Genomic DNA, 26,800 nt, shown 5'->3' with positions numbered 1-26,800 from the left:
GCCTTGTGGGCAGGTTGGCGCCTCTGGGGCTCAGCTCCTGGGCCCAGCCCAGGCCCCTCCTCCCAGATGCTGGTGTGGGGCCTTAGGAGACCGGGTCAGCCCAGAGAGCCCGGAGCGGTAGGCCACACCGCATCCTCCCACACAGACACACAAGCATGTGCACGCATACAGCACCCGAGCATCAATTCCCCAGATGGCCCCACCTATCCTTCCATCCAGGCCCAGCCCAGCGCCCACCCACTGGCCATCCAAGTCCATGCCTCCAGCCCACCCTTGGGGCAGCTCCTACAGGCATAGTGGCTCTGATGTGGGACTTGTGGACCCAGCCAAGCCCTGACCTCAAGGACAGACACCTTAGAATCCTCCCCAACTCATGCCCCGTAGCAGGAGGCAGCGGGAACGTGGCCGCTGTCCCAGGACTCCCAGCTCAGGAGGTAGGTGTGAGCTGCACACAGCATCTGTGGAGTCCAGCTCCAGTTCGAGCCAGCAGACCCCAAGGCAGGCTACCGGGGAGGAGTGAGGAGACCTGGCTGGGGAGCCAGGGGTCAGCTGTGTTTTGGTTCCGTTTTTCCACTGCACCCTGTACACATAGCTGCCTGTGGGTGGGAGCTACCAGCAAGCTGTGGTTCCACAGTGACCAGTGGCACCAACAGGCTCCCAGGGCCCTGTCCTGTGGGTCAGGTCCGGCTTCTCCGAGTCCTGGTCTCTGCAGTGGCCCCACGCCCTTGCTGCATGGGGCTCTTTATGTGGTTCATGGCCTCTGCAGGCGAGAGGCTGGGGAACTCCGGGCAGAGCCACCCCTGCTGGGGCCTGCGACTGTTGCAGAACCCAAACCCACTGTGAGCACGGCCCAGACTCCCTTGCCACTCCGTGCCGTGTGGTGGGCCCATGGGTCTTGCTCCCACCCTGTTGGCCAGGTTGGGATGTGCATTCTCAGGGCACCCCAGCCAGAACTGTCCCTCCCGTCACTAAGGAGCAGGGCCCCGGGACCCGCCCCGGGACTGCAGCAGACAAGCAGAAACAGAACAGAGGCTGTATTGGCTTCTCAGTCTCTCCAGGGCCAGGAAAGCGCAGGTGACCTGAGGGGCCTAGAGGAGGTCGTAGAAATAGTCCAGGCCCTGGCCCAGCTCCCAGATGGACACGCCGACGCCCAGCTCCCTGGCCAGCTCCAGCCGCACCTGCACAGACTGCCGGTAGAGGGTGCATTGGCCCCCGCCTCTTCAGCCCCCAAAACGCGCCCAGGCCTGACTCCCTCCTCCCTGGGGAGTAGCAGCCAGGCCCTACACTGTCCCCCCTGCCCCCTGCAGCCTCACTGAGGCCAAGGATCATTGCGGGGAGGGGCCGTGCTTGCTGCCCCCACCCTTAGCAACACAGTGGGCCCACTCGCACCTTCAGAGTTGGGTAGAAGACGACGTGCCTCCCGCCACGGCTCCTGCAAGAGAAGACAGTCTGCCTGTTGTCATCATTCCTTCCCCTCCCAGCCTGGCCTCCACTCCCAGCGAGGCTTCGGGTGTGTCTGGAAAGGCCCCTACAGCCCTGCCCCCTGGGACCTGGCCGCCCTCAGGGCCCGTGCAGGGCACTCACTTCTTGTACTCGAAAAAGTGCTCCTTGGCCTCGCTGTCCCACTCCATCCGGGGCCTGTGGTCCTTCAGCATCTGGATGTACCTGCAGAAGGCTGAGTATGGGTAGGGGAACCCGCCCGGCCTGTCCAGCGCCCTGCCCTTCAGAGGTCTAGCCAGCCGAACACACAGAGGGGGTGAGGCCACTGTGGGCAGCAACACTTGGGGGCTACTGTCCCCCAGTGACACCAGGCTGTGTGGGAGGCAAGGTCATGGGAGAGTGCCTGGAATACAGGGCCTGGGGTGGCTGTGGGATGCGCACCTCGCGCTCCAGGCTGTAACCCCCCCCACTCAGCAGCAAGCCAGCGCCCAGGGTCTCTGCAGCAGCATCTCTAGGCTCACTGCTGCGCCGGGCCTTCGGCAAGCACACCAAGGTGCGGGGGCCTGAGCAGACCTCTTGCTGTCATGTCTGTGCAGCCGAGTCCAAGCAGGCAGAGGGAGGGCACTTGTGTGCTGGGTGGACTGGCAGGCCAGGCCTCATGGAAGCAGTGATTCTTACAGTTGTGGGGGTGCTTGAGGCTGGCCACAGGCCTCAGAGGAGAAAGAAGGCTCCCACGGGACAGCAGGCTGGGGCACTGGCATCAAGTCCTTCCGGAGGCTGAGCTGCCCTCAGCCTGCCATCCTTGTGGTGGACACGGCGGCCTTCCCTGCAGCAGACCCTTCCTGATCACCAGAAGCCAGTGGTTTGAGAACTCCTTCCAGCCAAACAGAGGACAGGTGGGCTCCTAGGGTGCCACGGGGCCAGGATGCCTGGGGTTTCCAGGGACGCCACGTCTCAAGACATGTGCCCTGCAATCCTCCCTGGCAGGCAGCTGACAGCAGAACTGGTGTCTGCTGCATGAGGGTGGAACCCTGCAGCCGAGGGAGGAGGCATGGCTGAGAAGGGATATCAAGGGGCCCATCCGGATCTGCCTCTCAGGGGTCTGGACCAGGCACAGGCACACTGCTGTCAACAGTGACAATTCTCCAAAATGACTGGCTTACCCTAGTTACAGCCCACCCTCCAGGTCCTTCATGCTATCTCCAGCTTCCCGTGCAGTGCTACACAGCTCTCTCAGAACTGGGACATGCAGCCTGCTGCCCCAGCCTGCCCTTAGTCCCTGGGCCCCATCCTGGGGTTGTGGAGACATGCTGAAGGGCAGGGTAGCCCTCGGTTTGTGGGGAGCTCTAGCCACACACTCATCCCTCCTGTGGGGCCTCTGTGGTTGCCCCTCAAAATCTGCTGCAGTTGAACCTACTGGGGGTAGCCAAGGCTGGGGTCTCTGTTGGGGTTCAGTCACAACCCTGAAAGCACCCTGTCCCTCCCCTCAGGAGGCCTAGGCCTGGCGGTACCATGGTGGGGCACACAGGACCCCACGCTCACCCTGAGTGCAGCCCTGGGAATCACCATGTAGGCCCTGGGGAGGGGCAGCAGTGCCATGCTCCACCAGTTGGCACAGCAGGGCCATTGCCACCATTGAGAGCAAAGCAGGTACAGAGCAGAACAGGTGGGGGCTCGCCTAGAAGGAAGAGACGAGCAGGAGGCAGAGGAGGGGCGGGGGATGGAGCCCAGAGGAAAGGAGATATGAATGCAAAACTGCCAAAATCAGGACAGAGCCTTTCCCTAAACTGGGATGAACAGCCTGGGCCACACATCATGTGGTTCCACGTGAAAGTTGAGATGACTTCTTGATCCACGGCTGCAGGATGGGTATCATGTCAGCAGGCATGAGAACACGAATCTTGTCCATCTCCATCGGAGCTCTGAGACCAGGTGCCTCATCAATGAGCAGTAATACTTTGAAAGGCATCTTTTTTCCTAAGCAGTAGGTTCCAACAGTGGGCCTAAAATATTCAGTAAATCATGTTGCAAACAGATGTGGTGTCATCCAGCTTTTATTGCTGCATTTCTAGGGCACAGGTAGAGCAGATTTAGCAGAATTCTTAAGGGCCCTAGGAATTTTGGAATGGTTAGTGAGCCCTGGCTTCAACCCCAGGTCCCCAGCTGCATTAGCCCCTAACGAGTGACCCTGTTCTTTGTAGCTGTGAAGCCAGGCACTGACTTCTCTCCAGCTATGAGAGTCCTAGATGGCATCTTCTTCCCATAGAAGGCTGTTCATCTACACTGAACATCTGTTCAGTGCAGCCCCCTGCATTAACGATCTTGGCTCAACCTTCTGGGTGACCTGCTGCAGCTTCTCCATCAGCACTTGCTGCTCCGCCTGCACCTTTTCTGTTATGGAGACAACGCTTTCCTTAAATCTCATGAACAATCTCTGCTGGCCTCCTCACCTCTCTCAGCCTTCGAGGAATTGAAGAGTTGGGGCCTTGCTGTGGGTCAGGCTTCGGTGTAAGGCCATGTGGGGCTGGTCTGACCTTCTATCCAGATCACTTGAGCTTCTCTGCATCGGCCAAGAGGCTGCTGGCCTTCCTTCCGCTTGCGTGCTCACCGGAGCGGCACTGGCAGTTTCCTTCAAACACTCTTCCTTTGCCTTCTCAGCCCGGCTAACTGGAGCAAGAAGCCGGGCTCCCCCTTGTCTTGGTTCGCGGTTCAGAGCGAGCTGGCTCTGCCTCTCACGGGACCGGACCACTTCAAGGCCACTGGAGTGTCATGAACTGGCCTGACGCCAATACTGTTGTGTCTCAGAGATGAGGGAGGCCCAAGGAGGGTGAACACACACATCTGTCATTGAGCTCACTGGCTTACATGGGTGTGGTTCGTGGTGCCCAGAAGGGTTACAATAGAACACCAAAGATTCCTGACCACAGATCACCACAATAGAATGAGGAAGTCCAAACTACTGTGAGAATTACCACAATGTGACACATGAAGAGAGCAAATTCTACTGGGAAGATGGTGCCTACAGAATGGCCCGATGCTAGGTGGCCGCACTTTCAGTTCGTAAAAATTGTGGCATCTACAAAATGGAGCCAAACTAGGTCTGCCTGCATTTGCGTGATTGCACAGCCGTCCTGAGCCATGAGCACACCCACCTGTGTTCTGGGGACCCCACAGTGACTGAGGATTCCAGCCTCCTTCCGGAGAGGGGACACAGCTCACCAGGGCAGTTTCCTGGGGGCCAGAGGATGAGAGGGCAGCTGTCCTGAGACCCCACCCAGGCTCAGAGCCCCCAGGAAGAGTCCAAGGGTACACGCACGTGTGTGGGGGCCAAGACCTGGGCATGGTGCAGCTCAGCTGGGGAGGCCTGGCAGGCTCACTACGCTGTGTCTGGCCCATGACCCTCCTGGGCCTCAGTTTCTCCCTCTGTAAGGAGACGTTTAACTCCAACCTTTCCTTTGCTTCCTGCAGCTGGAGGGTGCAATGGAGGGCTGGGCCAGCCAGCTTGCTCAGGAACATGGGCCTGGGGCCTCACCTGCAAGTTAGCCTGGGTGCATGTCAGGCGAACACCCCCGCACTGTCCCGCAAAGGCACACTGAGGGGTGGGTGTGGCAGGAGGGGTGCAGTAGGCACAGGGCCTTGTAGGCAGGCAGGTGCTGACGCTCTCCTCTGCCATCACCACAGGGTCTCTGAAGACGCCCTGGAGTCAATGGAGGGCGGGGAGGGCGCCACAGCCCGCACAGCATGGAGCCCGGGTGCTCCCTGTCCCCACCCTGCTGCCCTGAGCTTCGGGCCTTGGCCCACCTTCCTCTAAACATTCCCTGTTGTCCCTGGCCCAAGACCCTGTTCTGGGCTGCTCCTGGTAGGGCAGAGGCAGCTGGGGTATGGAGAGAGCCCAAGAGCCCAGCAAGACCCAGACCCGTGAGACCCTGGTCTGAGAGCCCTCAGGGCAGTGCAGGAGCAGCCGTGTCGACTGTGGCGCGAGGGCCACTGAGCTCTGGTGACAGAGGATGCTGGCCGCACACACCGTGCCTGCTCTGAGGAATCCAGTCAGCTTGTGGGCTCTCTGCTCTTCTATGGGAGGGGAGACCAGCAGGAGGTGAGGGTTCCCCAAGAGTGCCAGGAAAGGTCCCCACCAGCCTAGCCCCCCTAACCTCCCCTGGTCAGCAGAGCAGAGGTCCTGGTCCCTGGGTGCCTGATAGATGGGCAGCGGTGGCCTTCCCTTCACTGTCCTGCTGTGGCTGAACTGCCCACAGCCTCAGACACAGGGCAGCCTCCCCAGCAGCCCATGGCATGCAGCTGGGGCTCTGCCCCGGGGATGGGCTTCCCAGGCTGGGCTGAAAGGGGGACATGGAAGGGGCATCACCCTGATGCAGGCCAATGCCAAGCGTCCAGTGCCACGCCAGCTGTCTCTTCCTGAGTGACATGAGAAGGTGGCTCCTTCCTGCTGACTCCGACTCAAAGGCCCCCACCTGCAGGGCAGTACTCATCCTGAGCCACCTTTCACAAGCAAGACTCGGCGGAAGCCTCCAAAGCGACCCTGACAAGAGCACCAGAAGGCGCACCTGGGAGGCCACCCAGGAACAGAGGCCACTCCGAAGCCGAGCTGCTGCCATCAGGACACAGGACGCTGGGAGACAGGACAGCAGAGATGACACCCAGCAGGTTGCAAGAGACAGCCTCTCGGGGCTGGCTCACCGCAAGGTTCCTGAGGCTCCCTTGGCAGTGGTAGGAGATGCCTGCCAGGCTGGAGGGCGCAGGCCCCAGAAGTGCCGAAAGGCGCCCATCGATTGGTGCTGGGCTCTCATGGGGCCAGGTGGGGATTAGGGAACACTGCTGCCCACAAGGGACGCAGGAAAGCCTGCCTCTCAATACGGGGGCTTCACAGCCACAGGGGCCCACAGACCAGCACCCAGACTGGTGCCACAGGGCACATGCGCCTGTGGGGTGGAGGGGCTGCATCACAGCCACCCAGACGCCTGAGTTGCGGAGTGACTGGGCCGCACACACAGGAGCCTGGCCATGGCTATGACAGGGCCTTGTGTAGCCCCGCGTTGGCCAATAGAGGCCATAGATCGGGAGTGAAATCCAGAAGGCCCGGCAGGCAGAGACCGGGGGGCCGCACGCTGCTGACGGAGGGAGCTGGCCGTCTGCCCCACTGCGGTTTCCTGGCCCTGCCCGCAGCCAAGCAGGTGGAGAGGCAGATAATCCTGGACACGCTGCCTGGGCTTCTATCAGCAGAAGAGCTAGAGGGAGCCCATGTGGCCGCAGGGCTCGCCAGCACCTCACACCTGGCTGTCACCTGCGGCAGGTTCCCAAGAGCAACTGGCCAGGGTGTGCACCTGCTAAGCCAAGTTTCTAGGGGTGCTGGCCCTGTGCAGATGCAGCCCCCTTCCTTCACCTCCCAACACAGGTATGGTCTACAGGCCCCTCACTGTGGCCCCATGTGGGGAGAGCTGCTGCCCGCCCTGGGGGAGGTATTGATCCATGACTCCCAGGGTCCCCTGCCCTCCACGAGCCCCAGCACCTCGAGCACACAGTCAACTCGCTCTGAATCCAGGAAGGCCCATGAGGTATCAAGCTGCAAACAAAGAGGCTGACCACAAGCCACAGCCAGGGGTCCTGCCTGACAGGCACCCCAACCCTGCCAGAGGCTCCCCCAGGAGCAGGCCAGTGGGCAGAAGACGAGGCCGAGGCTGGGGGGAAGGAGTGGCCCAGAGAGAGGGCAGGGGCGGGGGGGAGCACCAGGCCGAGGCAGAGTGAAGCCCCGGTGGGGCGGCACGCACTGTGTGTGGATGGGGGGCTCAGGCCAGTGCGTGGCCAGCACTGGCACCCCACTTTGTGGATGAATTGCTGTCAATTAATTGCATCCCTCCAGGAAAGAGAGCTTGCCTAAGGGACCATCCTGTGGGGTATGTGACCCCTTCCCTAGGCTGGTCTCCCCAGCCATGGAGGGAGATGAGCTCGATTCCCCCGGGCAGCAAGCGGGGTCACCTCAGCCCTGCAAGCCGAGGACTACCTGCCTCCTGCAGGTCTCAGGCTGAGGCTGGCCCTTGGCCCAGGCTGCAGGGCAGGAAGCGGAGGCCCGGCAGTGGAGCTCAGGGAGGCCAGTGCCGGGGGCACGCGGGCTGCTGGCTCCCCACCTGAGTCAGCGGCCCTTCACCCTCACAGGGAACTCTGGGCAGCCCCACACCACGGCCCTCACCAGAGGCAGACACGACCCCTGCCTGCCTGCCTTCCACAGGCCTGTCGTCCTGGCTGGGCCCCCTCGACCCATCTGAAGGACACAGCCATCCGCAGGTCCACGCTGGAGCTGCCACTGACCCCCGCGTGCCCTTGAGAGGTGGGAACCTCTGGCTGCAGTGTGCTGGTGCCTGCTCCCGTCCCCGACTCGCCTCTGGAGCCCCCCTCCGCAGCTTGGAGGCCGCACTGTCAGGGAGGGGCAGAGCTGGGGGAGAGGGTGGAGGCCGCAGGCCAGGCAGAACCTCCCAGGCGGGGACCCAGGTGGGACTCAGCCTTCCATCCCTGGGTGGGGGCAACCAAAGTCCCATTGCACGCGAGGACAGTCTGTGCGTATGCGCACGCATGTACCCCCTGCACACCCACGTGTACCCCCACGCACTCCCACAGTGCACTGACACCCCTTCACAATCAGAAATCTTGGCCCCAGCCCCTCTTGGGAACAGACAGGTTGGCCACTACTGGTCAGTGGAGGCCACGGGTGCCTTTTGTCATGACCCAGGTAGGTGTGTGTGATTCCACTTCATAAGCTCCTGGTAGGCCCTCATTCCATGAGTGATGATTACTCTGCACCCTTCAAGTGGCATTAGATGAACTGTGTCCCCCAAAGTTACTTGTGACTCAGAATGTGGCTGTGTTTGGAGGTGGGGTCTTCACAGAGGTGATTAAAGTAAAAGAGGTCACAGTGTAGTCCTGACTGAATAGGACTGATGTTCACATAAGAAGAGGTCAGAACACAGACACACACAGAGGGACAGCCATGTGAGGACCCAGGGAAGGGACGGTGTCCACACACCCAGGGGAGCCGGCCCTGCCCACCACCGGGAGAGTAAACGTTGAGGCTCAAGCCCCAAGCTGTGGTGTCAGTGAGTAAGCCTGGGCTGGGAGAACAGGAGTGCTGCAAGGCCAACACCTCCTGACCCCTACCACCCAGGCCCAGGGCAGCAGAGCCGAGCTGGAGGGCAGGCAGGGTGGGGGCCTGGCCCGCTGGCTTTACACTAGAGGCCTTGGCTGGGCGCTGCCTCTGCAGAAGGAGAACGCGCCCCCCACACCCTGCACCCCAGGGAACGGTGCTAGGCGCCCAAGCTCTGACACGGCTCTGCCCAACGCCTCACTGAGCAGGCCATCAGGGACATGGGAAAGGAGTGGGGGCACTGACCCCTCAGGCATCCTACGTCACGGAAGGGCTGCAGGTGGGGAGGCGGAGTGCCCAGGGAGCAGAGAGCAGCCCTGACCAGGACAGATGGACAGAAAGGAGGGCCCTGGGGGGTGGGCAGCCAGGTGCTGAGAACCCACCCACTGCAGAGAGACAGGGTGACGCCTCAGCGGCTGGCCAGGCAGCACGTCAGCCTGGGGCTGCCCAAGGGCTGGAGCCCTCCTGGAGCTGGGGAGCCACCCCAGCTCCTGGTGCCCGGTCGCTTCCCTGGGCCCTTCCCAGCAGAGGCGCAGCCACCCCAGGCCTGACAGGGACCCAGACCCCAGCACCACCTACGCAGACGTGGGCTGTTGTCCTGCTGGGACCACCACTGCCCTGCCCTGCCCTGCCTCAGAGCACGGCTGACTGTGGCGTGCCACCTGCAGAGGGGTGCCCAGAGTGAGGGGTGGTCTCAGCCCCTCATGGGCATGTCTCCTTGTCCTGGAGGCCCAGCCCCCAGAGCAGGAGAGCCCAGACGGAAACAGGGGAGGCCCCACCCCACCCCACTGGGTAGGTGGCTGGGAATAGTACCCTGGGACCTGTGGGCCCAGCCAAGGACCAGCGAGCAGCCTTCATCCCTCCCCAGGGCAGAGCTGGAGGGGGGTCACCACAGATGCCAGGTATGGACAGGCCAGGAGGGGCAGCTGGCCTTGGGTGCAGGGCGGGCTGGTGCATTCTGGACTTCACTCCCTGGGTGGCCTGCAGAGCTTCCCTGAACGAGGGCAGGGCTGCAGAGGGTGTGTGCACCCAGATCCCGTCTCTGGACGCTTCCACTAACAGGACCAGCTCTGGAGACAGTGGCCGACTCCCATGCTTCCAGGAACATAAGGGCACCCAGGACAAAGGCAGAAGACTCAGGAATGGCAAGACACCTAGCGCTCAAGAGGCAGAACTCACAACGTCTGGTGTCCAACCTGAGTGCTGGTGGGCAGGACCACAGGATGGAGAGCCACCAGCGAAGGGGACCCAGAACGGGGCCTGCGTGGGAGCAGCGGCCATGCTGCCAAGCAGCCGAGTCTACACACACAAAGCTTAGGTGACAGGGAAGGCAAGGAGAGGCCCAAACGCACTGCAGGACCGGAGAACTCCATCGTGGCTTATCAGGCACCGCAGAGACGCAGATCTGTGGGCTTGCAGGCAGCACAGGCCAAATGAAAGAAAGCACGGGAGGAGGGTCCTGCCAAGTGAGATGGCATCAGGGGGCGGGAACAAACCCACTGACCTGACGTATGAAGCTGAGGACCCGGAAGGAGAGGACAGAAAAGTATTTGAAGAAACTGGCCAAATGTTTCCAAGTTTGATAGAAAGTGTAAACCCAAGAAGCTCACTGAAAAGCAAGTGCTAGAAACACGAAGAAAGCCGCACAAAGGCACATCCGAATCAAACTGTGGCCTGCACAGTGCAGAGACAGCTGTGATGAGGGTCTCTCTGCCCACAGCCCGGGGCCAGGAGCCACCCTGATGGCACTGGAGCCGGCGGCTGACCACACGAGGTGCCTTCCTTAGCTGTGCCGAGGGGGCCGCGGTGGAGAACTTGCCATGAGCATGGCTGGAAGTGCACAGGGCACCCCTCGGGCAGGAGGACATGACCCCCAAGTCTGGGTCTGCGAGGAACCATGAGCCCGCAGGGTGGCAGCCACACGGCCTGGGCCAGCCCCACATGCCACTTGTAATGGGAAGCTGGGGACCCTGGGGCAGTGCCCCCAACCGGAGGCTCCGTGCACAGGCACCTGGTGCGTGGGGTCAGACCTCACCAGGCCTCTCCCTGGCTCCCATCACATCCAGAGACACGCAGACCCACTGCGGCAAGGGCCTGGGGTGCAGGGCAACACAGAAGGCTCCTTGTATAGCAGGAGCCCGGGCTTACCTGGCCCCAGTGATGGGCTCGCGAGCATCCCTGGAAGCGCTGTAGTCCATGCCATAGAGGTTGAGCCCCAGGAGGATCTTGCTCCGCCACTTGGACTTGGGGTCTAGGACCTGCACACAGGCTCGTACCCAGGACAGTGGTGCATTGGGCCCCGGCCTGCAGGGCGAGGGACCAGTGGGCTTCAGCAGCAGATAGAGGCCTCGGATACCCAGTGGCACTGCAGGGGTCTGTGCACGGGGTGAGGAGGAGGCGGCAGCAGACGGTGGGCTTCCGGAGGTGGCTCCTCCCACACCCATGTCTGCGTCAGCTTTGCCAGGGCCCATGGCACAGAGGCAGCGTGGGAAGCTGCAGGACACTGCCAGTGCCCTAGGCTCCCCTTCCCCAGGAGCACCTTTGCAGGCAGGCAGGCAGGCAGGCCAGCACGGCACCCACGGCCCACCCAGTAGCTGGGGCCTGGAGGCACACGTGGTGCCCAGGCAATGCTCCCCTGGAGGCAGCCCCTGCCCTGTCACGTGCTCCCAAATGAGAAGGCTGCCCAATACAGGGCCAATTGTGGGTTTTGGGGAAGGGACCCAGAGAGCTGACAGCAAGTGGGCTGGAAGTTGGGCCTCAGTTCTGAGTGTCCTCCAGGGTGGATACCTCTGTGCTGAGCCGTGGAGCCCATGGGGGACTGTGGTGCCCCTACTCACTGCTGAGCTGTGGGGTAGTCGTAGGTCATGAGGCTGAAGCCATCTAGCATGGGGGCCAGCTGCTCAAACTCCCTGTGGGTGAACATGCCCAGCTGGTCGGTTCTGCAAAGAGAAGACACGTCCCCACTCATCTCCCACGGCCCCGCGGTTCCATGGTCTGCCCTAGCCCCAGCTGACACCTGGGCAAGTGAGAACGGAGCAGGCTGGCTACGCAGGCCCCCAGCCCATGCACCTTCCTCCCTCCCCTGCAAGAGGGTCTCAGATCACTTTCCTTCCCAAGTGACTCAGCACTGTCACAAGGAAGGGGGCGGGGGCTACCAAGGGCCAGCAGCGGGGTTCACTGTCAGATGTCAAGCGGAGGCTCACTTCTCTCCCTGCCCCTGCCCCTTCCCCTTCCCTCTCTGGGTATCCAAGGGTGGTGGGGCAGCCCTGTCCCCACGGTGGGCATGGGCACGCCTGGCCAGCCTCACCTCATCTCAGACAAGGCGCCAGCAAGCACAGGCTTATCTTCCAGGGCCTGGGGCCGGCAGGAGCCCAGGCAGGCCCATGTCTGTGACCCCGCCTGTAGCCTCCCAAGACTCTGCCACATCCCCGGGGAGCTCGCCACATCCCCTTCTTTCCAGCTGGTACCGAGATGCCCTGTCTCAAGGCAGCAGCCCCAGACACACCAGACAAGGCGTGCCCTGCCCAAGGACGCCATCTCCTGTGGTTCTGCCGTGGGGTCTGTCCACAGTGCCCTCCACAGCGTCCCGTCTCTTCAGAGGCAGTGGCCTCCTTCCAGGAGCTGGGCCCCCTCCTCTCCCCACCACAGGGCCCCCACAGGGCGGGTTGCTCCAGGAGGGCTGGTACAGCTGCATCTTTGGGACACTGCATGCAAGAGGTGCAGCTGCAGGCACTGGACACTGCATGGCCTCTGGACGGTTCCACCTGGACACGGAGAAGGGTCGCCTGGGCAGGGTGGTGGCCCTGCAGCTCCCCTGCCTCTAGAGTCTCAACCCTCCATGAGACCCAGACCCCCTGCCCCTCAGCACCTCCTGCTTCACCCACACGTGGACGCCTCCTCTTCCATCACCCCAGTCGGCTGCCATGTTGGCCTAGGCCCTATCTGGAGAGCTGCCCCAAGCTGTGGGGGTGGGTGTCCCCCACCTTGACTGGTGCCAAGTACCCCCTCCCCCAGGTAGAGTCCTTTACCATTTCCCTGGTCTTTGCCATCTGGACCACGTCCACACTGCTTGACCTGCCATCCCCCTCTCCCCAGACACCACACACACGCTGCCCTCACCCACTCTCAAGGCCGAGACACTGCCTATCTGGTGGTGAACCGTTAAGTCCCACCAAGTCTCTGCAGTTGGTCAACCAGCCCCTGCTGCCAGCCATTTGGCCCGGCCTTGCCCTGTCCTGCCTATGGACACCATCCCATTGGTGGCCCTGATGGGGCCTTTGCAAGTGACACTGAAGGTGGGTACCACTGTCCACACGCAGCTCCCACCAGCTCTCAGGGTGCTCACATCTGCTCCCCATAGGCCTGGTCACCCAGGCCCTTGGCTGACTCTCACCGTCCCCTCCATGGATGCTGTGCTCAGCAGCCAGAGAGTCTCTAAAATAGGGGCCCACCTGCCCTACTAGGATCCCACTAGTGGAACCACGGGCCACAGGGCCAGACCTGCACCCCACCGGCTAGATGGAGTCCTCAGCCCTCCAGCCTAGACCCTACTCTGCATGCCCTGCTACCCTTGGCACCTGTTCTGCACCCACGGCGACCTGGCCCAGGTGCCCCCCAGAGCCTTCCACATGCCCTGGTCACAGGCTGCCCTGGTCCCTGGTGACATGAGGCACCCCACCTTGACCATGGGGTGTCAGCCTGCCCAAAACTTGAGGAAACCATGAGGGCTGCTGAGAAAGGGGTGGACATCTGTTGTGAGGCCACGCTCACCCCCAGGGCAGCTCTGGGCATCCAGACAGTACTGGCAGGAGCAGGGGCTGGGCTCAGCAGGTCCCAGAAGGAAGCCTGGTGACAGGTGGTAAGTGCTGTGTGGGTCCTGGGGCAGCTCCTAGAGGCTAAGCAGGAGGGAAGACCTGTCACGTGAGGTCCTGGGGGCTGTGGCACTCAGAAGAGACAGCGCCAGGGACTGACAAAGATACTGAGCAAAAGCTCCCTGACAGCCCACAGTGGTAGCTCCATGGGAGCAGGGCTGCGGCCCTGGGAGCTGGGCTTGAGGTCAGCATGGCCACCTAGGCCCGCAGTTCCCGACATACCAGACAAGGGGCCCCCTCCCCAAGCCCGCATGCCCCTGCAGTTATGCTTCTGTGCAGCGGCAACCTGCCTTTGCAAGGTGAGTGGCTAGCACGAGGACTTCAAGCTGCAGGACGCAGGGTAGAGGTGCTGTTTTGGCTCCAGGGCCGCTGCCAGCAAGTGTGGGGTGGAGGGTGAGTCAGGGCCGGCAGTGACACAGACTTCCCGGGGCACTGCCTGCTCACCAGGCGGGAGGCCCCAGCCCAGGCCTACGTCACACAGAACACATGCATGGGCGTGTGGGCTGGCATGCATGCCCAGGACCTCCCCGAGGCCCCAGCCCAATAGCACTGCTGGGGCCACCTTTAGCCCAGCCATGCTGGCCATGGTGCCTCCCTCTAAGCTGCCATGTGGAGGGAGCTTTCTCCCACCGTGGCTGCACAGGGAAGGGCCCCTACGCACACTGTCCACCCCCTGCTTAGGTGCCAGGAGCTCAGCACAGATTCCCCGGCACATTGGTGCCAGCTGGAAGGCTGCTACACCCCCTCCTCAAATCCAGACGCCCGTTCTAGCCAGGCCCAGGGGTAGCCCCTTTCCCTCCCAAACTCCCTGGCATGGCGTTCACTGCAAATCTGCAACCTGTATCTGCCAAGCAGCTAGGTCCTGTGGTGGGGGCTACAGCTGGGGACCCCCCAGCCATAGAACTGGGCAGCCCCCTAGCTGGAAGAACTGCCCCTGGCTTCCAAGGAGCCCGTCTCTACCCAGGGCATCTCATCTGTCCCACTGAAGACTCTGACCAAAAAGGGTAGCTGGTCTCCACCTGGCTGCAGCACCCCACCCCACCCCCAGCCACCCCCAGCCACTGCAGGGGCCAAGGAAATGAGCATGTGTCTGCAGACAAAGCCACAGGCTCTGGGAGAGCCAGCTGCCCGCCTTCCCAGGGCACCAGCCCCTCCCCCACCCCAGGCCTGGCTTCAACCCCAGGAAGCTGCAGGAACCCCATCCCGGGAGCAGCGCCAGCCCCATCACACACCCGTATCATGAACACATGTGTCACACATGTGACACACTGTAGGAGGGGGTTTCTGGACAGTGGGACCCTCCCAGCCAGAGTCAGCCTGGGGACATAGGTCTGAAAGCAGGTCTGTGGCCCGGGCAGCCCACCCCGACTGGGAAAAGGCTGATGTCCTGACTGCAAAGGGCCTCAGGCCCCTCATGCCGGGCATGGGGGCCACAGCCCAAGGCCTCTGGTGACAGGCGGTGTGTGCTGTGTGGGGCACAAGCACAAGGTGGACAACCAGGCTGGCACATGCTGGCCCTAGAGAACACAGCAGCACCTGGCAAAATGGGCACCTGTCTCAGCTGCCAGAGCACCCAGCAGGCACCAGGTAAGCGCTGACCTGCTCTTTCCAGTGAGTCTACCAGCCTTCAGAGGTCATGCCTGGACGCTGGCCTAGAGGCACGTCCAACCTGGTCTCACCATTGCTCACCACTTGGCTGCCACTCAAGAGCAAAGTCCTGGCCAGAGGTGACAAGCCAGGCCCGCTGCTTCTTTGTGAGGCAGTAGACAGGCAGAGGTGGCACCGAGCCCCCAGGTGATCCTGCCCCGGCCTCTGAGGCCCTGCCCACCCTCCATCACTGTCCTGACCCTGACCCGAGGTCTGCCCTGGGTCCCCCCATCGGGATTCGGAGCCTCGTCTGTGCCCAGCCAGGTGAGACACCCTGGGCAGGACGGACTGAGACTACTGGTGCCCCGGCCTCTTACCTCCCTGACCTGCGGGTTCCAGAATAGCTGCCTGGAGGGGCTGGGAAAAGTGAGCAGCCGGGGCACCTCCCCCACCCCCACCCCTTCCTGAGGGTGTGGCAGGCGGAAGGTCAGCTTAAAGCAGGAACACTCAGCACTGCAGAGCCCCAGGGCCCTGCCTGAGAGGGCGTGGAGCATGTCTGAAACAGTCCTTCAAACTCGGACTTTAACATGGCTTCAAACTTTAGCTGGAAGCACTGACATGCGAGAAGGATGTGCTACGACTTCTGAGAGGTGTCTGTGTGCCACCACGAGTGCCAGCCCTGGGCCCCATGCCTGCATGCCCACAGCTGTGGCATCCACCCAATGGGCTGGGCACTTACCCGGGAGTGACAGCTGGAGGGATGACCAGGATGGCCAGCAGCCGGGCCTGGTGCAGTGCCTCAGCCATGTGGGTGAGCATGTGGATGAGGCCCCTGTGAAGGACCAAGAGGACTGGTCAGGGGCGGCAGGGCGGGTGCTCCCTAGCAGGCACTTGCTGGCTGGCAGCACAGATCCCACAGCGGGCAGGTCCCACGGGGTCACCCTCTATACCAACTGGGCCTGCGCAGAGCCAGGCCACACTGGTCCCTCCTCGAGCTCAGGGGTGGAGAGCAAAGGGGGGTACTGCGCAGCATCCCGTCACCTCCACATCCCCCCCACAGCCTGGCAGGGATGAGGAAGGACCCACAGGTGCCCAGGGTGCTGGCCCACTGGTGGCCAGTTCAGTTTAGGACACGAGATGCCAAAAGGCCACACAGTGGGCTGCACCAGGCCCTGAGCCAGAACCGAGGGGCAGCCCCACCAACTGGGTTGTGTGCTGAGGCCTGCACCGCCCAGCCCAATACAGCAACCTCTGGCCTGGCGATGCCTGGACAGAGCTGTCTGCCTCTGCCCCAGATGGGGCACATCCCTCATATCTGGGTGTCGGCAGTGGCATGCCCAGGGGGCAGAGACCACCTTGGCTCAGAGCATGGCCTGGGAACTCCAGTCAGGATGTCCCCAGCCTCCATGCCACAGGCAGCCCATGGGCCACCAAGCAGCTGGTGCCAGTGGGCCTCAGCGCCGCAGGCAGCCATGTGGCTCATACTCGGGGTTCAAGACGGCGCCCTACTCTGTGTGTTCCAGCCCCGTATCGCTGCGCACAGGAGGCCCAGGACCCAGCGACAGGCCCTTAGTCCTTCCCCATGGCCCTGCAGAGCAGCCTGGTCTGGACAGTGGGTCAGAGGGCCTGGGACACCCAACCCACACCGGCAGGGACGGTGGCTGTCCTGGCCACCCACACTCTCGGATTGTTCGAGCCTGTGGAGAACAGATGAGGGCCAGGCAGGACACGGCCGGCTGTGGCCTGAGGCCGCTTCTGATGAGGCTGGGGTGGGCCTGGCACCTTCTGACCGCCAGACTGTGGGGGTCACCTTCCTGCCGTGGCCCAAGCTCAGCGGAGTGACCCAGTGCCAGCTCTGGCTACAGGCAGTCCAGCGTGCCTGCCAGGAACGCACTCACTTGGAGAGGGTGTCCCCTGCCAGCAGGCACCAGATCTGCCCTCAGCACCTGCCACTTGCTTCCGGGATGGTTCTAGAGGATGCACCTTTGTGAGAAGGAACGAGTGATCTTGTGCCCCTGGGGCTGCACCTGCCCAGCTGTGCTCACTCCAGTGCCCAGGGAGCAGGCCTCTCACCAGAACCAGGTGTTGCTCCAGCTGCTCAAATTGTCTGCTCCTCCCAGAGGACTCAGTGGGAGCAGCCAGGGCACCTCTCCCACCCCCAACCTTTCCTGAGGGTGTGGCAGGCGGAACGTCAGCTTAAAGCAGGAACACTCAGCACTGCAGTGTTGCCAAGAGCAGGCAGGTGGACAGGCAGAGGTGGCGCCGAGCCCCCAGGGTGTCACAGAAATGCCGTGTCAGGGTCCCCACACCACAAAGGCCACAGATGTATGTCCACAGCTGACAGCCACCTGCTCCAGTTGCCAGCAATGGCCTTTCCAGGCTGACCTGCTGCCTCAGAAGGAAACAGGGCTCTCAGACATCCAGTCAAAAGCTTAACAAGGGTGGCAGGAGCAGCAGCCTTGGCAAATGTCCCCATGCTTCCTCACCTCAGCTCTGTCTGTCCTGGAAGGTGGCTCCCAGACAGCAGAGGGCCTGAAGCCACCTGGTCTCTGTCCTGCTCCAGCCCTGCCCCCATGCCCACCCGGAGGGCGGCTCCCACCTCTTCCTTGCCAGAAGACCAGGCTGCAAGGGCCCCGAGGCCGCCCAGGCCCTCTCTGCACCGGCTGCATCCTGCCTCCCTCTGCCCCCTCCAGAGCCCCCACAGAACAACACTGTCTCTGGAGAACTGTAGCAGATTCTATCTCCAGCTCCCTCCCTCAGAAGGTGCTAGAAGGTCACCTTGGCTGGCTGGTGCCCAACAAACACCGAGGCACAGCCTGTGGGTGAGGAGCGTGTTCTGGCCGAGTGCCAGCGCTCCCAGGTGACACAGGGTCCCCTCATGCTTCCAGCTTGGCTCCTGCTGTCTCTACCCATCCTCCCTAAACCCAGACCTCACAGCCTGCACAGAAGTGGAAGGCGGAAGAGCCTTTCGGAAGCACCACTGGGATGGGGGTCTGAGCACAGGGAAGCAGGAATCCTGGCAGGGAGCAGGTGGCTGTCAGCTGTGGAACATACATCTGTGGCCTTTGTGGTGTGGGGACCCTGACACGGCATTTCTGTGACACCCTGGGGGCTCGGCGCCACCTCTGCCTGTCCACCTGCCTGCTCTTGGCAACACTGCAGTGCTGAATGTTCCTGCTTTAAGCTGATGTTCCGCCTGCCACACCCTCAGGAAAGGTTGGGGGTGGGAGAGGTGCCCTGGCTGCTCCCACTGAGTCCTGTGCCCCCCCCACCTCCAGGGCGAGAGCCCCCCAACATGCCTGGTTGCAGGCAGACCCTCCTCTGGGCCTCAGGAGGGAGTCCTGTGCCACCTTTGTAGGGCCCCCTGGACACTTCAATCTGCCTGCTCTTGGCAACAGATTGGTGTGAGGCTGTGGCCCCTGAGTGGGCACACAGGTCTGCAGCTGCAGGAGGGAGAAGCGGCTGGCCCAGCACTCTCTTCTGGGGCAGGTGTGGTGGGGAAGTGGGGGCTTAGGCTTTGAGCTCGGATCCCTTTGGGCAGAAAAGGGGGGCACAGCCAGTTCCAGATCCAAATGTAGCTGGCTGCAGGGCTCTGCTGCCCACAGCACCACATGGGCTGCATCCTGGCTCTGCCACGCATACATACAACTGCTAGGGCAGGATTCAGTCCCTCCTTGTCTTCTGTGGAGCTGACCCTATCCCTAACAGAAGCAGGAAAGCACATGCTACAGGAGACTTCACCACTCCCACCTTGCTAGGTCCCTCTGGCCCAGGGAAGCATGGCCCACAAGACTCAAGGACAGGGGAGGGGCTACTGTTGAGGGACCCACATGGCTCCCTCCCAGGAGGCTAGCACAGAACATGGGTGACAGCTTCTTTTTCCAAAGGACTCTGTGGTCTGCTACTCTGAAGGCCCCCAGCCGGCCTCTCCTCAACATCCCTGGAAGGCTTGGCTCTGCTGTGCCGAGCCGAGTTCCTGCTCATGTCAGAGCCTGCCTCTGCCACCATCGCCCGGGCTGTGGATTTCCGGTCCTGGGCCCTCCTGGGCCAGGCCCATCATGCTCCCTTCCCACCCAGCAGGCATCAGGGCTGGTGAGGCAGTGCTGACACCTGCCTGAGGCTTTTCTCAGGGCGCCATCCCGCCCCAGGTGCAGTTGCAGGGAGGCCCTCCCTAAGACAGGGCTCCCTTACCACCCCGAACCCCCCGCCTGGCTTCCAGCAGGGCATCTGTGGGGCCGGGAAGAGCCCAGAGCAGAAACGCCCGCCCCACCCGGAGTCCACTCACGCGTGCTTCTGGCTCGGCATCTGGCTCCAGACCTCCACCACAAAGCCGTCAAAATGCTGGCTCTAGGGGGCACGGGGGAGGAGGGCCCGAGGACCCCGGGGGGAAGGGTGGGAAGGCAGACACAGAGCCAGCTGTCCCTGCCCACCCGTGAGGTCACCGCCCAAGAGCTGTGTAGTTCATGCTACAGGCCCGGCAGCCCCTCTCTGAAGGGGTAAGCAGGGAGGGTCCCCACAGGAGCAGAGGGGCGGGGGTTCTCGAGCACCCTGTCAGCTCATGTGCCTCCCCTAATCCCAGCCCCTAGGGGCCTGAAGGGTTCTCTGAGCCCCTGCAGCCCAGTGTCAGCCAGAGGATCCTGGGGTCAGATGGGAGCCCAGGCGGCTGGTGCTGGGCCCAAGAAGTGCCCTGTAGGGAACTGGACCTTACCTTGGCGACATGGACCACAGTCCTGCCAAGCTCTTCTATCTCATCCTCACTGTCTAAGACGTTCCGGAAGTCCTCGTGAGTCCAGTCCTCAAACAGGAGCCGAGGCACTGGGAGGCCAGACCCGTGCAGAGAATTTGACTCTCCTGGCTTGGTTCTACCCACAGGGTGGCCCTTGGCCTCCAGAGCTCAGCACCTTGTCCCAGTGCCACAGGCCTGGTGCAGGAGGTCTCCAGGGAAGAACAGAGATGCTGACCCCTCTCCCCTCACACACCAGGTCCCTGGGCATCAAGCCCCTTGCTGCCTGGCTCTTGCTGGATCGGCCTCCAGGTGACAGGCCCACATGGACCTCCACTGCCTCTAACCAGAAGCCCCAGCTGGCCCTGCTCCCCAGACACCGCTGAGCCCACTGCACTTTGGAGCAGTGTCCTCCCTCGCCGCCTGTGAGCTCCAGGGCAGGGCAGGACAGGGTTGGTATCATTCTTGGGCCTGGCCCCCAGGGCCCCTGGTAAAGGCTCACTGGATGAACAAGGAAGAAATTGAGCACAAGTCCACAGGCAAAGAAGGTGCCAGCCTTGGTGGGCTGAGGCCAGGTGGGCAGGAGGGCCCAGGGCCAAGGCTGGACTAAGGGCCGTGAATGCGAGATTGGGAGCCAGCCTTGTTTCTGAGCGGTCAGAAGTGGCTGATGTGGTGGGCAGCAGCCAGGGCCCCACACCGTGGCGTGTGGCCCAAGGCCCAGCTGCTCTGAAGGCCCAGGCCTCGGAACTTACCTATGCGTAAGCTCTTGGCCTGCTTCCTGACCACCCGCATCCACCCTGCAGGACGTGGAAAGGACAGTCAATGTGGGGACACAGCCCCCTGCACATGTGAAGACCTGGCCCACTCCAAGGAGGAAAATGCAGAACCACCCCATGGGAGTAGAGGGGAGGACACTCAATGTGAGGGTGTCTCCGCTATGACCCTGAGCACCCAGCCTGCTCAGATGACAGGGCTACGACAGGGGCTACCGATGCCTGGGGCCTGCGACTGTTTCTGAGCTGAGCTGAGGGGCATCCGAGGGCCCAGAGCTGCCCAGCTATGCCCTGACACACTGTTCTCCCAGTCCTGGGGAGCAGCTCCAGGTCAGAACTCCACAACTGGATAATATGTCCTCTCTTCAAACTCAAACAAGGGGGTGACTGTGTGAACTCGGGCATGTGCCCACAGAATGCAGCTGTCAGGGCCCCTGCTCCCTCTGGACACCCGGCTCGGACACTGTGCACAAACTGCCAAGGGGTCGGGGCAAGTCACCATACTCACACACAGAGACACACCCACTGACAGACACGCACACACCCTCTGGGCCCTCAGGATGAGCACAGACGAGCAGCAAGGTGAGAACCTTGGTCCACGTCGTGGAGGCCTGTGACCTCGAACATCTCACGGCCGCGCCTCTTCAGTTGCAGCCATACCGGTGAAATGTGTGTGAACTTGCCCCCAAAGGTTTTGGCAACATCATAGCCATGGCTGTTCCACTGGCAGAAAAAAAGAGAAAACGGTAGGCACACTTGCAGCTGGAGCCAGGAGGCCTAGCAGCCACCTTTGCACACATGAGCCCCAGAGGACCCCGACACGATTTTCACCTCGTGGGAGGAACCTGTCCTGCTGCACCCCTGCTGTGGTGGGGAGGGGAGAACACAGACCCCAGTGGCCGCCTTGCCCTCAGGACCCCCCTGTCCACCCAGGGCCCGGCTTACTGGAGTGACATAGCCTAGCACGTCCCCAGCGAAGTGCCTCTCCCGGGCCTGGGCCGAGCAGTAGCTGCGGTGCTCGAGAACCACATCCTCAGCCCTCAGGTCTGTCACCACCAGACCCCGATCTTGTACAGGCTTATCTGAAAACTGAGTCTAAAGCAAAAGCAAAAGGAGAAAGCCGTCAGTGCTGTCAGGCCCAGGCAGAATGACGTCCAGAAGCAGCCTTCCTCTCTGCACAGCCTGCACTGTCCCAGGGTCCACAGGTGCTGCTGACTGGGAGACGGCGGGGACAGGCCTGTCCTTGGGGAGCTGACAAGCTGAAGGCTCACTCTGCCTCCCTGGGCCATCCACAGAACAGCACAAGGACAGGGTCCACGCTCAGTGTGGCTCTGATCCGCCGGGCTGCCACAGATGGCAGGACTCAGAGGGCCAGGGCTGGAGCGCGGGCGCTGGAGGCAGCAGAAGGCAGCGTGGGGGCAGACTCGCCGACCAGCCCCGCCGCAGACATTGCTCCCCACCAGACCACCCGGCCAGGGCCCTGGGGAGGCCGACCAGTCACCCAAGGCCGAGCCCTCAGCCTCCGGCTCGCAGGCCCTCGCACGCAGCCCCCAGGCCACCCCTACCTTCTCCAGCAGTGTCTTCGAGGCAGCTTTTTTGGCATCTGACTTTGACAGGGTAGCGTGAACGGGGCTACAGGCCACAGCAAGCCAGAGTGTGCTGAGGAGCACCTTCATGGTGGGAGTGTCACTGTAGGGTCCAGCCTCAGGGTTTGGGGGGCTGCAGAGAAAGCAGAGCATGGGGAGACCACCACCAGCAGTGTCCCCTCTGCCAGTTGGGGCACTTGTCCTTACAGGGACTGGGTCCTTGTGGCAAGGGGCTGGGCACTGGCCCCAGGACAGAACTGTGCTCTGGGTCAGACCCAAGAGCCATAGTCTAGCTTCCAGCACTGCTGGGCCCCAGGTTCCTCTCAGACACCCGGAAAGGTGCATCCCTGTTGCCAGCCAGGGAGCCCCTCTGCACTGCCTCTAGACTGTCCTGACCATGGCCGGCCATCCAGGAAAACGTTGGCTGCCTCCACCCCACAACCCAAAGAAACCTCAGCCACTAGAGGGCTTAAGTGTAAAATAAGAGAGCCATGGAAAAGACTAGAAGAAACATGGCTATCTGTTTATGTATATGCAGGGCAGGGAAGGCTTTCCCAACGGTGTCAGCAACGGCAAAGATCATCAAAGAAAACACCGAGTGCTTACTACATAAAAATGTGCAACTTTCATCTAGGGAACAAAAAAGCAGATTTGAAGAGATAATAACCAGAGGAAAAAATAGATCATAACTGACAGTGAACTTTCTACCCGTTATCTAGACATAACATGCAAAGGACTCTTATAAATGCAGAATAAAAAACACTCCAGTAAAGATAAGGAATGGACATGAAGGGGAGCAATACACAGATGCCCCACAACAGACACTGTACTCCTGATACCTCATGATCCAGAGATGCCCTGTAATACAGAAGTCCCCCGTGACACACAGAGACATTCCCGGCCCCAGGAGCAGCACCTAGGCTTCACCAGCAATCAAAGGAATGGACACAGAAACAAGATTGCATTTCCACCCAGACTCTGTGAGGACTAAAAAGAATGATGCTATCTCAAGCAGCAGCAACTCTCCTGAGCTGTTTCTGGAAATTCAAGCTGGGAAACCTTTTCGGGTGACAATCTGGTCATAAGCATACTTCCCAACAAGTGTCACAAACTCCACTTGGGGGACTCCCCACTCACGCGGAATTGGCAAAGGATGTGCACCCCAGTGCTGCCCGAACACAGAACACCCGTTGTTTTCACACGTGGGGGTATGAACAGGCACGGCGAGGCCAAGGACACACTGGTCAGTGCAAGCATCACAAAATGCATACACACAGCAGGGCCCCATCTTTATTTAAAAACGCCTATGTAAGTATACCCACAGAAAGGGCAAAGAGGGGCACGTTGAAGAACAATAAGCAAGCCATCTGGGCTGCCAGGCAAACCATCTCCTCTCTGGCCACTAGGCTCTTACTAGCTGGGCAGTTCACTTCCAGGTCCTGCTCCCCAGCCCCCCAATCCTGCCTCCTGTCTTTTGCTCAGGGCAGCTGACGACGAGCAGGCCCAGTCTGCCTATCTTCCTTGACGAGGCTTTAAGATGTGTGGGTGTGAAGAGCATGTCAGTCTCATGGCCCTGGCAGTGTACCCCCTCCAAACTGGCCAAGGGGCCCACCCAGTGGCAGAGCTAGAGGAGACCCTGCAGGCCCCCAGGGAACTGGAGGCTGACTCAGCACCGTGCCCAGAGGGACCACCGGGGATACCAGAGCCCTGGCCAGGCATTGTGCTCTGTCAGGAGCTGGCAGAACCAGGGCCTCCATGACACACACCCCTCCACTCCAATGACTTCCTGGCCAGGAGCCTGTTTTTACCCCCTCCAAAGCCCTCCTCTCGATCTGCTTCCCTTCACTGAGTGGCACAGCTTTAGGTGGTCACTCCTCTGGGTGAAGACCAGAGAGCCCTAGTTGCCCTGGGCAATGAACTTCTTCCATGCTGGCACCTGATGCATTACAGCATCCTGGGTGGGGCCTTCCCCAAGAGGCAGGGAGGCCCAAAGGGACGCATCTGTCATGGAGCTGCTGGCAGCTCTGAGAGGGCTGTAGGGAAGGGATATGAAGATCCATGCCCAGACTGCCACCCTTGGCCCCTTCCCACCAGCCTCTGCCTGTGACACACACTTCCAGCATCAGAATCAGCAAGGACGGCAGCCTCTGCCCCAGCACCTTGCCATCACAGCTGTGACCAGGGCTGCTCGGTCAGAGCTCTGGGACTGAGGATGGCTGTGGCAGGTGAGAGCAGCCCAGAATCCAGAACCTGCTTGGCCAGAACCTGCAGCTGCCAAGCTTCAAGGAGCCAACACGGGGCACTCTGGGCACCGTGAGGGTCCTGAACAAATGTGCTTCCAGAATGATGGGCTTGCAGGAGGGGCCAGAGAGCTGACTGAGGGTCATGGCCGTGACAACGGAACCTGCTGGCAGGAGCCGCATGGAGCTGAGGCAGGGCCCACTCTGTCTGCCCCAGCCCCTCTGGGCCTCCTCCATGACCAAAGGCTCCTCCTCGGCTCCGGGGCAAACTTCTGGGTCACTGATGACGGAAAGAGGTGAGAGGCCAAGCAGGAGGCAGGCCTCTGGGAACGGTTTGGCAGGACCAGGGGTGCGCCCAGGAGCCCTCTCCACCCTCATCCTCAGCGTGCTGCCCTGCCCACTGTCCTGCACACAGGTGGGAGTGCCACTGTTCACCTACCCAGCCACCCCTCTGGCTTAGCCCCTGGCCTGATTTCACACCACAGGGAAGAAAAAGGAATGTGGGGAGAGGAGGCCCATCTGGAGGATCTGGGGGCAGTGGAAGGGGAACCAGACTGGGCATGCGGCCTGGGCTGGCACCACCACTGACTGATGGCATGGTGTGAGCCAGCTCTAGGATACAGCATGGCAGCATCAGGGGAAAGCACTGGGGGTGGGCTGCACTCAAGTGCGGGCAGCTCCCTGACTGGCCGTGGAACTTTCCAGGCCGAGTGTCCAATACTTGTTGGGGACACATGTAAGCTGCCCATGAGGGCACTTGAGACATGGCAAGGCAGTCTGGGCACCTCCCATGGCTCCCCAGTGTTCCCTGTGCTGAGCTGCCCGCCCAGCCACTGTCTCAAGGTCTGAGGGCAAATTCTCCCATCACGCTTTTCACAGAGCCGACTTGGGGCTCTCCATGATCTCACACACCTGTTCTTGCATTAAAATGTGCTTCTTCCCCCCACACCAACCCCTTTTGGGCAGAGCAGCCCCTTCAGAGGGAGTGCGGTGTGTACTGACAAGTTCATACCTGTCACCTGGAGGGATTCTTAACAATGCAAACTGGAGTGTCCTTTGAAGGCTGGGGCTCAGGCCTGGTCCATAATCCCAGCGGCCCAGCCTCACTATTCTAGGGGCTCCGAGCTCGAGGGACGATTGTCTCAATAGTATGTGGACCAAAGGATGGCAACTCACACTGTGACTTTCAAACGTTTTTTGAGATCCACACCAGGAAATAGTTGTCTTGGCTCCGTACAAGCGTGTTTCTCATGTGCATGCAGAGGTGCATAGAGTGAAAGCAGCCAAGCCAGGCTAGTCCTGCTCTGAGTCACTGACTGTTTCTTTTCCGTTTCGTTTTTAAGGACCTGGTTTTTACGCATCAAACTGGTCTTACTATTCAGCGATGGGCAACTTGAGAGATGCCAACTTTCTCCGCACCACCAGCAGCACCTGAGCCCACTCTAATCACCCCCAGCTGCAGTTTGCAGCAAGTGGAAGGGTGACGTTCTCGCCTTTGAGCAGCTTCTGCCGCCACCTGTGCTCCTGCGGTGAGGCCTGAGCGTGCAGGAGGCGGGACATGCTCGTTGACGGCGGTCTGAGCTTCAGGCCCTGTGTTAACCCGGGGTTCTCTCCGCGACGGGGGGACCGGGCGCTGTTATGAAGCGCACTCACAGAAGAGCCTGGGCCGGAGCGCAGCGCACCGAGCGCCTGGACTTGCAGCCAGGGCGCCGCGCCAACTCGACGGCGAGGACACCAGGGAAGCCCCATATCGCCCAACTACTGTCACCAACCCTCTGTGCCCTGCCCTCTCTGGGCTCAGGTCTAGTGACCAGGGAAGCTCGGGGCGGGCAAGTGGGTCTCCAGCGTGGAAAGTGCAGCTTGCGGGGCTGCAGCGGGCGGGCCAACAGCTCGGGCCACCTTCCCCACCGGCCTGGTCGCCTGGCCTCCGGGGACAGGACAGCCACCACTTTCTCTGTCTCACCCACCGACGCTCACAACCACCTCAGTCACACCGGCGGCGCTGCTCACACGGCCGCCTACTCACGCCCAAGTCCCACCCGCGCTTGTCCACACCGGCTGTCTCCCCCAGGCCTCTGGTCGCTGTCCCCACTGCACTCCCGACGCAGAGTCTTCCGTCCACACTCGCTCACGTGCCCCCGCGCACCAACACCTCTCACACTCCGCTCCCGCACAACCGCTCCCCGCGCGCCCGCCCCACGGAGCGGAGCTGAGGCCACGTGAGGAGGAGGGGCCGGCGCTGGGGCGCGGGGCTTGGACTCCTCCCCAGCCGGCCACAGCGGGCTCACCTTCATGCCCCGGAGGCCCGCCAGTCCACCCGTTCGTGCAGCCGGAAAACGCTAGCGAGCGCGGCCGGAAGTCCCGCCTCGGGACGCCTGCGCACCGCCTCCTCGCACGGCACGCCGGGACGGAGGCGGGGCCAGCAGAGGG

General features: G+C 61.8%; 1 protein-coding gene across 4 annotated transcripts; it reads right to left on the bottom strand.

Annotated features, from left to right (window-relative positions):
* Positions 1–1,019: 1,019 nt before the first annotated feature.
* On the bottom strand, positions 1,020–26,800 carry CHID1 (chitinase domain containing 1). 4 transcript variants are annotated; one of them, XM_036875741.2, is made up of 13 exons: positions 26,659–26,800; positions 22,110–22,263; positions 21,490–21,639; positions 21,135–21,267; positions 20,524–20,568; positions 19,757–19,863; positions 19,334–19,395; positions 15,788–15,880; positions 11,428–11,529; positions 10,739–10,894; positions 1,585–1,665; positions 1,390–1,432; positions 1,020–1,187 (listed from the first exon to the last, which is right to left on the bottom strand). In XM_036875741.2, exons 2-13 carry the CDS (start codon positions 22,218–22,220, stop codon positions 1,089–1,091), a joined length of 1,182 nt encoding a protein of 393 aa, XP_036731636.2. In that variant the 5' UTR covers positions 22,221–22,263; positions 26,659–26,800; the 3' UTR covers positions 1,020–1,088. The 4 variants fall into 4 exon arrangements, with proteins under 4 accessions (XP_036731636.2, XP_036731637.2, XP_036731639.2 ...); XM_036875742.2 differs by lacking the exon at positions 26,659–26,800 and adding an exon at positions 25,746–25,769; XM_036875744.2 differs by lacking the exon at positions 15,788–15,880.

This window comes from Manis pentadactyla, chromosome 9 (genome assembly GCF_030020395.1).
Source record: "Manis pentadactyla isolate mManPen7 chromosome 9, mManPen7.hap1, whole genome shotgun sequence".
NCBI classification, from domain to species: Eukaryota; Metazoa; Chordata; class Mammalia; order Pholidota; family Manidae; genus Manis; species Manis pentadactyla.
This window is presented reverse-complemented; position numbering and strand designations above follow the sequence as displayed.